Genomic DNA, 9,911 nt, shown 5'->3' with positions numbered 1-9,911 from the left:
TAGCCTCATCTTATTGTTAGTTCTGTATTAGCATTAGCCTCATCTTATTGTTAGTTCTGTATTAGCATTAGCCTCATCTTATTGTTAGTTCTGTATTAGCATTAGCCTCATCTTATTGTTAGATCTGTATTAGCATTAGCCTCATCTTATTGTTAGTTCTGTATTAGCATTAGCCTCATCTTAGTGTTAGCTCTGTATTAGCATTAGCCTCATCTTAGTGTTAGCTCTGTATTAGCATTAGCCTCATCTTAGTGTTACCTCTGTATTAGCATTAGCCTCATCGTAGTGTTAGCTCCACATTAGCACCACGTGTTAGCTTTGTGTTATCATATGTTGTGTTAGCTATGCATTAGTGTTAACTCAGCCTTGTTTAAGTTGCTAACTGTAGTAATCACAAAGTGCCAAACATTAATCAGGGGCAGTTTTTCCAACATTTATTTGCGCTTGATACGATTTTAGCCAACCCTAGTTTAGACCCGGTCACACAGAACCTGGGGTGGACCGGTCTGCTGCTGGTCTGCTGTTAGAGTTAATTTCTTTAAGCTGNCTGTCTCACCTGCTTTTTATTTCTCCTTAAAGAGTAAATAAAAATCAAACGTGCTGGGATCCAGTATCCCCACCTGAACCTGAGTCGACCCATATTTAATCTAACAGCTGAAGACGGGAAGAGGAGCGGTGCTTCCTCAGGTTAATCCTCTCCGTCTGCAGCTTCTCCTCTGAACCCCGTTACCGGGCCTGCAGCCGGGGAGTTGGAATCTGGCGGATCCTGCGGCGCCGGAGGAACCGGTTTTTCAACGGTTTCCCTCCTTGCGCGAGGATAAAAATAAAAAATAAAAACTTCACAAGGGCGAAGGTCAAACGAGGTGAGCGTCTGTTGGCAGTGAGGAGTGGAAAACGGCAGACGTCGGTGTCGTCTTCTTCTAAGTAACATAATCAGCTTAGGAGAGTTTGATGCTGAGGGGGCGGAGCCTTGGACCGCCAGTCTGACATATGTCGCTGTGCTTCGGCTGTTAACGAGCTCTCTTCTATCAGCCGAAGCACGGTCACCGACCGTGCTTCGGCTGATAGAAGAGAGCTCGTTAACGGATCTGAACAATCAGCGACGAGCTTCCAAGGAATGCACGTCACCCGCCGCGTTTCCACCACGCCGAACTTTAGCTCATTATCTAAAAACCACACGAAACACTACAAAATATTTAGCTGCTATCATTTTGGTCCGATCTGTTTACGATCCTTCGGTTTCTCGATTTAATAAAATGTGTCCCTGCAGGTTTTTAGCTTGTCTATTGTATAAAAGAATCAGACTTTCAAATCCCTGCAGCCGAATCTTAATTAGCTGTTTTCTACCTGATCTCCAGGAAGTCCCTGTCATCCAGATCCAGGACCAGTCTGAAGCTCAACTGGACCTACTGGTCTCCCAGCATTCCTCTGGTCTCAGCGAGGCCTCGGGAGCTCTGAACTCAAAACACCTCACTACTTTAGCTGTTTTAGCTGTTTCAGCTTCTTCGGCTCATTCAGGAGACAGCTATTGTGATTTTTGTTTGAAGTTCTTTTATTTTGAAAATGAAACATCTCACTCATATAAACACATTCAGATCTCTTCAAATCTTCAAAAAATTTCTTTTTACATTTTCTTCAGCTAATGTTTCTGTTTCGTCTTTAGCTACTTTGAGCCAGCCCAGCTGAAAACGGCTCCAAATCTAAAGTCGCTAAAACAAAATATGAAGAACAAAAAACCTCCCGGCTGGCAGCGATTCTTCTAAAACCATTCAGACAGAACTCAGCTGGAATCCTAACGCTCCTGAAAAACTCGATTCACCTGCCGACACCTGAAAACAGCCGAAGACACTTGAAAACAGCCGACACCTGAAGCTGAACTCTAATAAACCGTTTTTTACTCTAAGTTTTAGTAAAACTCTTTATTTCTAACTCCGAACTTTCAGAACAGTCTGAACGATGACTCGGCATTCTTTAGCATGTTTTCTTGATCAAATTCAGCTAACGGTTCAAACATCCAAACCTTCAGCTGTTCATGAAGCTTCTGCTGTGGCTTTGGGTTTTTGAAACTTTTAAATTATTTAACCTGTTTTAGAGTTTTCTTGTTTAAATGAACAAAGATCTCATTTAGTCCTAAAAACACTTGATGAAATGAAAATTTAAATAGCAGTAGTTAGCTAAATTTAGCTTTTAGCTTATATTTTCCTGGATTTAAGTTTCAGATAATGTTCTGCTGTATTTAGCTTTCAGCTTATGTTTTCCTAGATTTAGCTTTACTTAATGTTCTGCTAGATTCAGCATTTAATGTTTTGCTGGATTTAGCTTCTAGCTAATGTTTTTATTGAAGCTCATGCTCTGTCAGATTTAGTTTCTTCAGCACATTTCAGCTGATTCAGCATTCTTGCTGTAAACTCTAACCTGATTGGCTGACGGTCAGAGAAAAAGAAAGCTGATTGGTTCAGTGCAGGAAACTGCAGATTCAGGCCCGACTCCTCATCAGCTGAGGGGTCGTTGTTTGGATCCCCTCTCTCTCTGATTTAGCTTTTAGCTAAAGTTCTGTTTGTTTAGGCTTTTAGCAAATGTTTTGCTACATTTAGCTTTTAGTTTATGTTATGCTGGATTTAGGCTTTCAGCAAATGTCTTGCTGGATTAAGCTTTTAGCTAATATTCTGCTCATTTAGGCCTTTAGCTAAAACGCTGCTGATTTAGGCCTTTAGCTAATATTCAGCTGATTTAGGCCTTTAGCTAATATTCTGCTGATTTAGGCCTTTAGCTAATATTCTGCTGCTTTAGGCTTTTAGCTAATATTCAACTGATTTAGACCTTTAGCTAATATTCTGCTGCTTTAGGCTTTTAGCTAATATTCAGCTGATTTAGACCTTTAGCTAATATTCTGCTGCTTTAGGCTTTTAGCTAATATTCTGCTCATTTAGGCTTTTAGCTAATATTCTGCTGATTTAGGCCTTTAGCTAATATTCAGCTGATTTAGACCTTTAGCTAATATTCAGCTGATTTAGGCCTTTAGCTAATATTCTGCTGCTTTAGGCTTTTAGCTAATATTCAGCTGATTTAGACCTTTAGCTAATATTCAGCTGATTTAGACCTTTAGCTAATATTCTGCTGCTTTAGGCTTTTGCTAAAATTCTGTTTGTTTAGGCTTTCAGCTAATGTCTTGTTGGATTTAGCTTTTAGCTAATGTTCTGTTGGATTTAGCTTTTAGCTAATGTTCTGTTGGATTTAGTTTTTAGCTAATGTTCTGTTGGATTTAGCTTTTAGCTAATGTTCTATTGGATTTAGCTTTTAGCTAATGTTCTGTTGGATTTAGCTTTTAGCTAATGTTCTGTTGGATTTAGCTTTTAGCTAATGTTCTGTTGGATTTAGGCTTTCAGCTACTATTTTGCTTGATTTACTTAGCTTTAGCTTCTTCAGCTCATTTCAGCTGATTCAGTGTTACTTCTGTATTTTTGCTGAATGTTTTTTTTCTTCTGTTTTAAATATTTATATTTTTTATTTTTAGCTCAAATGTTTTTTCAGCTCATGTTATCATTTTCCTCTTTAGCAGTTCTATATTTTTAAATCCATAAATTCTTGATGCTGAAGTTTTCAACAGAAACATTAATGATCTGTTGGAGTGACTCAGCTGTTGTGGATATTTTTAATAATTAATTAAATCAACTGTAGAGAATTTTTGTTAAATAAACTGATTTGTCAACAGGGATCCTGAAATGATCCGAATAATTAAACCAGTTTGGGAGAACTGGGTGAGGACACATGAATGATTCAGAACTCTCTCAGATGCCATCATGACCGAGCGTCATCCAGAAGGTGACTCAGCAAATCTTGATGGTCATTTTTATCCCAGAGGAGCCTGAAACTGAGTCAGCGTTCTGTTTGAATAATGAAAAACTGTAATTAACTAAAAAATAAAACTTCCTGTAGAAGCCAGAGTTCCAGGAGACACAACATAGCATCTCACACTGAACCTCAGTGAACGTTTTAACAAAGACTCTCAGCTACTACCACACCGAATTTTAGCCCAATATCTATAAATCTGGCTAAATTATAGCCGTTTGCTAAGATCAATTAGCCGCGGCAGCCATCTTGAATTAGTGTTGACTCGTTTTCCATTTGACAAAATTTGATAAAAGGTAAAGGTTAAAGTTTATTTAATGAACTGTTGGTAAAACACTAAGCTAACAACCAGCATGGTCACAGGCTAACATATTAGCTCTTCATCGCTTAGCCATTTAGCTAACAAGTTAGCCAGTTAGCTTTGATGCTATCTAACCGTTTTTAGTAGTGAATTCTTCAGTTTAATTGTAAAAAAAAAAAACTTATTCTGTAATTTTATTTCTAAAGGTTTTTTATATTCATTTATATTTAAAATCAGTCAAAGTTTAAAGTCTTTTGAGCTTTTATTGGTTATTTTACAGAGCAGCTGCAGAGTTAGCTTCAGGCTAATTCATCTCAGAACATCTGAAGCTGATAAAAACAAACGTAGCCATGATGTCACAGTAACCTACATCTGTTAATTCTGCTGCGTCACATGTTCTATTTTTATTTACAGCCCAGAGAAAACAGCCGACACTCACAGCCGATGTGTTTATTATTATACAGCATGTTGTCGGCTCGCAGAACGCAGAGGAGGCAGCAAACAGCTGAAGATCCATGTAGAGCTAAAGAGACGCTGAGAGCTCGTCAACTTTAAAAAACTTGTTTAAAATGTTACATTTATATGAATTATTAATGTCAAAACAAGCAAAACAGAAGCTAAAATAATCAAAACAATAGCTAAAGCTGAAATGATCACTGTAGCCAAAAGCTACATCTACCAGGCGGTGGCTACATTCGTTTAATATAGATATTGATGATGCAACACATTAGCTAAAAATAACAAAACAAATGCTAAAGCTAAAATTTGCTAAACAGTAGCTAAAAGTTCAACTCAGTACAACTTTAGCTAGGAGGTACAATAAGCAAAACCATAACCAAAAGCTAAAAATAGCAGGACAGCAGATCAATTCAGCATAATAGATGCTAAAATTAGCAAAACAGTAGCTAAATAGCATATGATCAAAACAAGCTAAAAGTAACAAATCTATCATTAGCTAAACTTTATGTAAAGGCTAAAATAAATGACAGTTAAAAGTGAGACAGAAAAAAAGCTTAAAGTCAGAAATCATTAGCTAAAAGTAACAAAGTGGTGACTAAAAACAGTAGCCAACAGCTACATTCAGTACAACTGTAGCTATAAGCTAAAATGAGCAAAACTATAAAACATTAGCTAAAAGCTAAATCCAGCAAAACATTAAAAGCCTAAATTAGCAGAAAGTTAGCTAAAATCTAAAACTAGCAGGACAGTGGACACATTTAGCAAACTAGATGCTAAAATTAGCTAAACAGTAGCTAAAGACAGTATCATCAAAACAGAAGCTAAAAGTAGCACAAGTGCTAATATAAGAGAAAGTAGCAAATCAAGTGCTAAAGCTAAAATCAGCCAAACTGCACCTAAAAGCTAAAATGACGACAGGTAAAAGCAACAAAAGAACAAAAGCTTAACAAAGGCAATCAGTAGCTAAAGGTGGTATTTTGGTAGCTAAAATCTAAAACTGATGCTAAAGACAAAAATACAGCTGATTTTAAGGGGCACAGTGTTTTTATATGAATTGGGGGAGAAATATTTCAAAATAAAAGTCAATATTTTGAAAAGTATAAAAGTTACAAAAACCCAGAGTTCAAGCAGCCGCATCTGGAAAGAGCCGAACATTTTGACTCACGTCACAATCCTTTAAAATCTGCAGGAAACCTTCAGAACAAACGGAAAGCAGCAGAATGCTGACTCAGCACAAATCTCAGCAGAAGCAGCTGAAGCCTGCTGAGGGGTCCCAAACGGAGACCGGGCTAACCCACCTTGGAGATGAGCTCGTCGTGGTTGGCCAGGTGCGCCCGGCAGTGGATGCAGCTGTAGGTGCGGTGGCAGGACGGCAGGTAGGCCTGGAAGGTCTTGGACTTGGTCATCTTCACCATGTCAGGGGGGCAGGGCTCCTCGCTGGCGTCAGGGCTGGCACTGGAAGAGTTGCAGCTCTGCTGGACTTGCTGACAGAAGAAACACTGGAAGATGCAGGCAAAAGCCGTCGTTGTTGTGGAGTGGGTGTGTGGCACGCTCCACACAGACACCACAGGAGAAAATCAGGCCTGCGGGGGAGAAGAGGGGAGGAGGTGAGGAGGGGAGGAGGTGAGCTTCCAGACCTCCTGTTTAAAGTCCGGATTACATTTCCAGTATGAACACAGACGAGTGGCCGAAGCAATCATTTGATTATTATCTGTGACGTCATTACATCATCGTCTGCCCTCCACGGTGACGCTGCAGCCGAAACGTCTGCATGACAGGTGCTGACAGCTGAGGGTGTCCACGCTAACGTGTGTGCAGGTAAACAAGCAAAGAGCCGAACGTTTCTGTGCTTCGGCTGCGAGTCGAAAACTCCTCCAGTCTGTTGTTTCCTGTTTGTGTTTGACCGAAAGGTTCGGCTCATTTCTGTGCAGATGTCTGGTGATAGTTTTGTCTTCTTATGCTACTTTTACATTCTAATTACCTTTTGTTTTTAAGCTTTAAGCTAGATTCTGCTACTTTTAGCTTCTAGCTACAATTTGTTTTTAAGCTTTAAGCTAGTTTCTTCTACTTTTAGCTTCTAGCTACCATTTTGTTTTTAAGCTTTAAGCTAGATTCTGCTACTATTAGCTTCTAGCTACATTTTGTTTTTAAGCTTTAGGCTAGATTCTGCTACTTTTAGCTTCTAGCTACCATTTTTTAAGCTTTAAGCTAGATTCTTCTACTTTTAGCTTCTAGCTACCATTTCTTTTTAAGCTTTAAGCTAGATTCTTCTACTGTTAGCTTCTAGCTACCTTTTGTTTTTAAGCTTTGGGCTAGATTCTGCTACGTTTAACTTCTAGCTACCACTTTTTTAAGCTTTAAGCTAGATTCTTCTACTGTTAGCTTGTAGCTACCTTCTGTTTTTAAGCTTTAAGCTAGATTCTGCTACTATTAGTTTCTAGCTATCTTTTGTTTTTAAGTTTTAAGATAGATTCTGCTGCTTTTAGCTTCTAGCTACCTTTTGTTTTTAAGCTTTAAGTTAGATTCTGCTACTTTTAGCTTCCAGCTACTATTTGTTTTTAAGCTTTAAGCTAGATTCTGCTACTATTAGCTTCTAGCTACATTTTGTTTTTAAGCTTTAAGCTAGATTCTGCTACTATTAGCTTCTAGCTACATTTTGTTTTTAAGCTTTAAGTTAGATTCTGCTACTTTTAGCCTCCAGCTCTCATTAGTTTTTAAGCTTTAAGCCAGATTCTGCTAATTTTAGGTACCATTTTTTACTTTTAGCTTTGAGCAAATATTTTCCTACTTTTAGCACCAGCCATCCTTTGGTTCTTTTTAAATTTTAGCAAGCGTTTTGCTACTCTTAGCAAACCTCTTGTTGCTTTTAGCCAACGTTTAGCTATTGTTAGTAAGCTATTTGCAACATTAGATTTTAGCAAGGCTTTTGCTACTTTCAGCTTTTAACCATTTCATTTTTTAGCTAGGCTTTCGTTGTTTTTAGTTAACTTTTGATGCTGCTTTTAGCTTGTGTCCTGCTAATTTTAGCAAGCTAGTTGCAACATTTAGCTTTTAGCTAGGTTTCTTCTTCTTTCAGCTTTTCACTAACTGCTACATCTAGCTGTTTGCTAGGTTTTTGCCATTTCTGGCTAACGTGTGCTGCTCTTAGCTAGTGTTCTAATACCTTTAGCCTGCCTTTAGCTGCTTTAGCTACTTTTATCTTTTAACAGGCCATTTGCAACATTTAGCTTTTAGCTAGGTTTTTCTATTTTTGGTTAACTTATGTAGATTTTAGCAAGTGTTCTTTTAGCTAGCCTCAGCTGTTTTAACCTCTGGCTCTTGGGTTTCAGCACTTTTAGCCTTCTGCTAGCTGCTAACTTTTGATGAGTTTTAGTCATGTTTTCAACATTTTAGCTGTTTTCTTGTTTATTTTAAACCAGCTTTTCTTCAGGTCCTTGTTTTTTCAGTGTGTAAATTAATTTATTCAGCTGTTGGTTTCAGGTGAGGCGAGCTGAAGGATCAGGTTCCACCTGGAGTTCACCTGAGTTCACATCAAACTGCAACAAGCAGCTGAAACACACCGACCCTCGGCTACTACCACACCAAAGTTTAGCTCGGTACCCGCCGGACAGATCGGCTCAATGATGGTTTATCTGTGGCGGCCATCTTGAGACGGACACACGACGTAAACAAAAACATTGCAGCCTTTTGTCTTCGGCTACGATGAACAGAAACTATGAAAAACAAACAGAAAGTTTTTTTTTCACATCAGCCGAATAATCTGGTAGATACGAATAAAGTGTCCAGCTCATTTTGCCTGTGTGTTAGCAAAATATCTCCTGAAAACCTGAAGAGGATTTTCAGTGAGCGATCATCCAACCATTGTCTAAAACTCAGCCGGATTCACAGCTAAACTTTAGCTTGGTAGTAGCCGAGACTCATCGTCAACACCGACTCTGAAACTTTTAGCTCTTGTTCTGAACAGCAGCTAAAAAAAGTGAAACCAGACTCTGCAGCTTCCCAGAAGCAGCCGAAGGTTTCGGTTCTGAAACAGGAAGAGGAGAAAACAAAAGGAGCTTCCTCCCCAGACAGGAAGTGCACACACAGGTGGTAAGAGCGGCCATGTTTCCCTCCCTGCTGTGTAATCTGAACAGGTGCTGGAGGCCTTAATCCCTGCATGAACAGGACTTAATCTCCTCTCTGAATTAGCCCAGTTTAAACCAGGAGGCACGCGCACCGAGCTTTATAAATGTCACACCACAGCATCATCATCATCATCAGTCTGTTTTAACTCCCAGTCTGACGTCACACAAGTAAACAACAACAATAATCTGATCTAATCTGTTGTTTTATTCACTTTAATCTGCAATAATTTAACATTTAATCTGTTTTTACAGGAAAAAACACTAAAATTAAACAAATTAAGAGAATAATTTCTTATTTAATTTGTGTGTTGTTTATCAGAGCCGAGGTAAACAATTAGTTTTTGTTTACATGACGTCATATAAGCAGGTAAACAAAGGTAAATAAGCGAGCTGAGAGCAGCTGAAGGAAACAAAGAAGCAGCTCAGAGCAGGAAGGAGTTCAGACAAAAGACTTCTCCTCTTCGTCACGCGAACAAACAATAACAACAACAACAAACAATAAACAACAACAAACAAACAATAAACATTTCCTCCGTCAAGCGTTTTTACATTAAACCAGATTATTTGTTGTTGTTGTTTGTTTTCCTGCAACAACTAAAAACAGCGCAGCGACGTGTTGCTTGTTTTGGTTCTGATGGAACCAGAACCAGAACCAGAACCAGAACCGGGCTGGTGTTGGAGCTACTCACCACCTGGGTCAGCTCGGTGGAGACCTTTTGTTTTTTTTTTTTTTTTTTTTTTTTTTTTTTTGTTTGTTTGTTTTTGGGGTTCAGACGTGACCGCCGTCCTCCCGGGTTCGGGTCCACGCGCGGATCCGTCTCGGTCCGGTGGAACTTATGTTCGGGTCCTCCTGGTGCCGACGGCTCTCATTTTTCCAGCACGAGCTTTTGTTGTCTTTGTGCGGACTGGCCTCGTTACTTTGGAGAGGAGGACGTCAGCAGGTGGGCGGGTCAGAGCGCGATGACTGACGGCCGGCTCGGCCAATGAGAGGCCGCGGTGCCTTCAGGAGCCACTGGGACAAACAGGAACAGCAGCTTTTTCTTTGTTTTTGTTCCAGTCAGGATGTTTTTCAACCGAAATTATCATTATTAAATTCTTAAAAAGTCTGCCAAGCATCCGATTTACACCGTTTAATCCCAGTGTTTAATTGTTGAGTTCATTGTTGTTGTTTATTAGGA

At 39.2% G+C, this 9,911-nt stretch overlaps 1 protein-coding gene across 1 annotated transcript in view; it reads right to left on the bottom strand.

Annotated features, from left to right (window-relative positions):
- Nucleotides 1–9,911, bottom strand: part of LOC106530983 (protein yippee-like 1) — a gene marked incomplete in the record, with an annotated part of 26,943 nt that extends 17,032 nt beyond the window's left edge. The window contains 2 exon segments of the mRNA XM_014026726.1: nucleotides 5,908–6,192; nucleotides 9,423–9,911. Of these exon segments, the coding sequence (XP_013882180.1) occupies nucleotides 5,908–6,024 (117 nt within the window).

Source organism: Austrofundulus limnaeus, unplaced genomic scaffold (genome assembly GCF_001266775.1).
Source record: "Austrofundulus limnaeus strain Quisiro unplaced genomic scaffold, Austrofundulus_limnaeus-1.0 Scaffold584, whole genome shotgun sequence".
Lineage (NCBI taxonomy): Eukaryota > Metazoa > Chordata > Actinopteri > Cyprinodontiformes > Rivulidae > Austrofundulus > Austrofundulus limnaeus.
The sequence above is the reverse complement of the archived record's forward strand: the minus strand, read 5'-3'. Positions and strand labels throughout refer to the sequence as shown.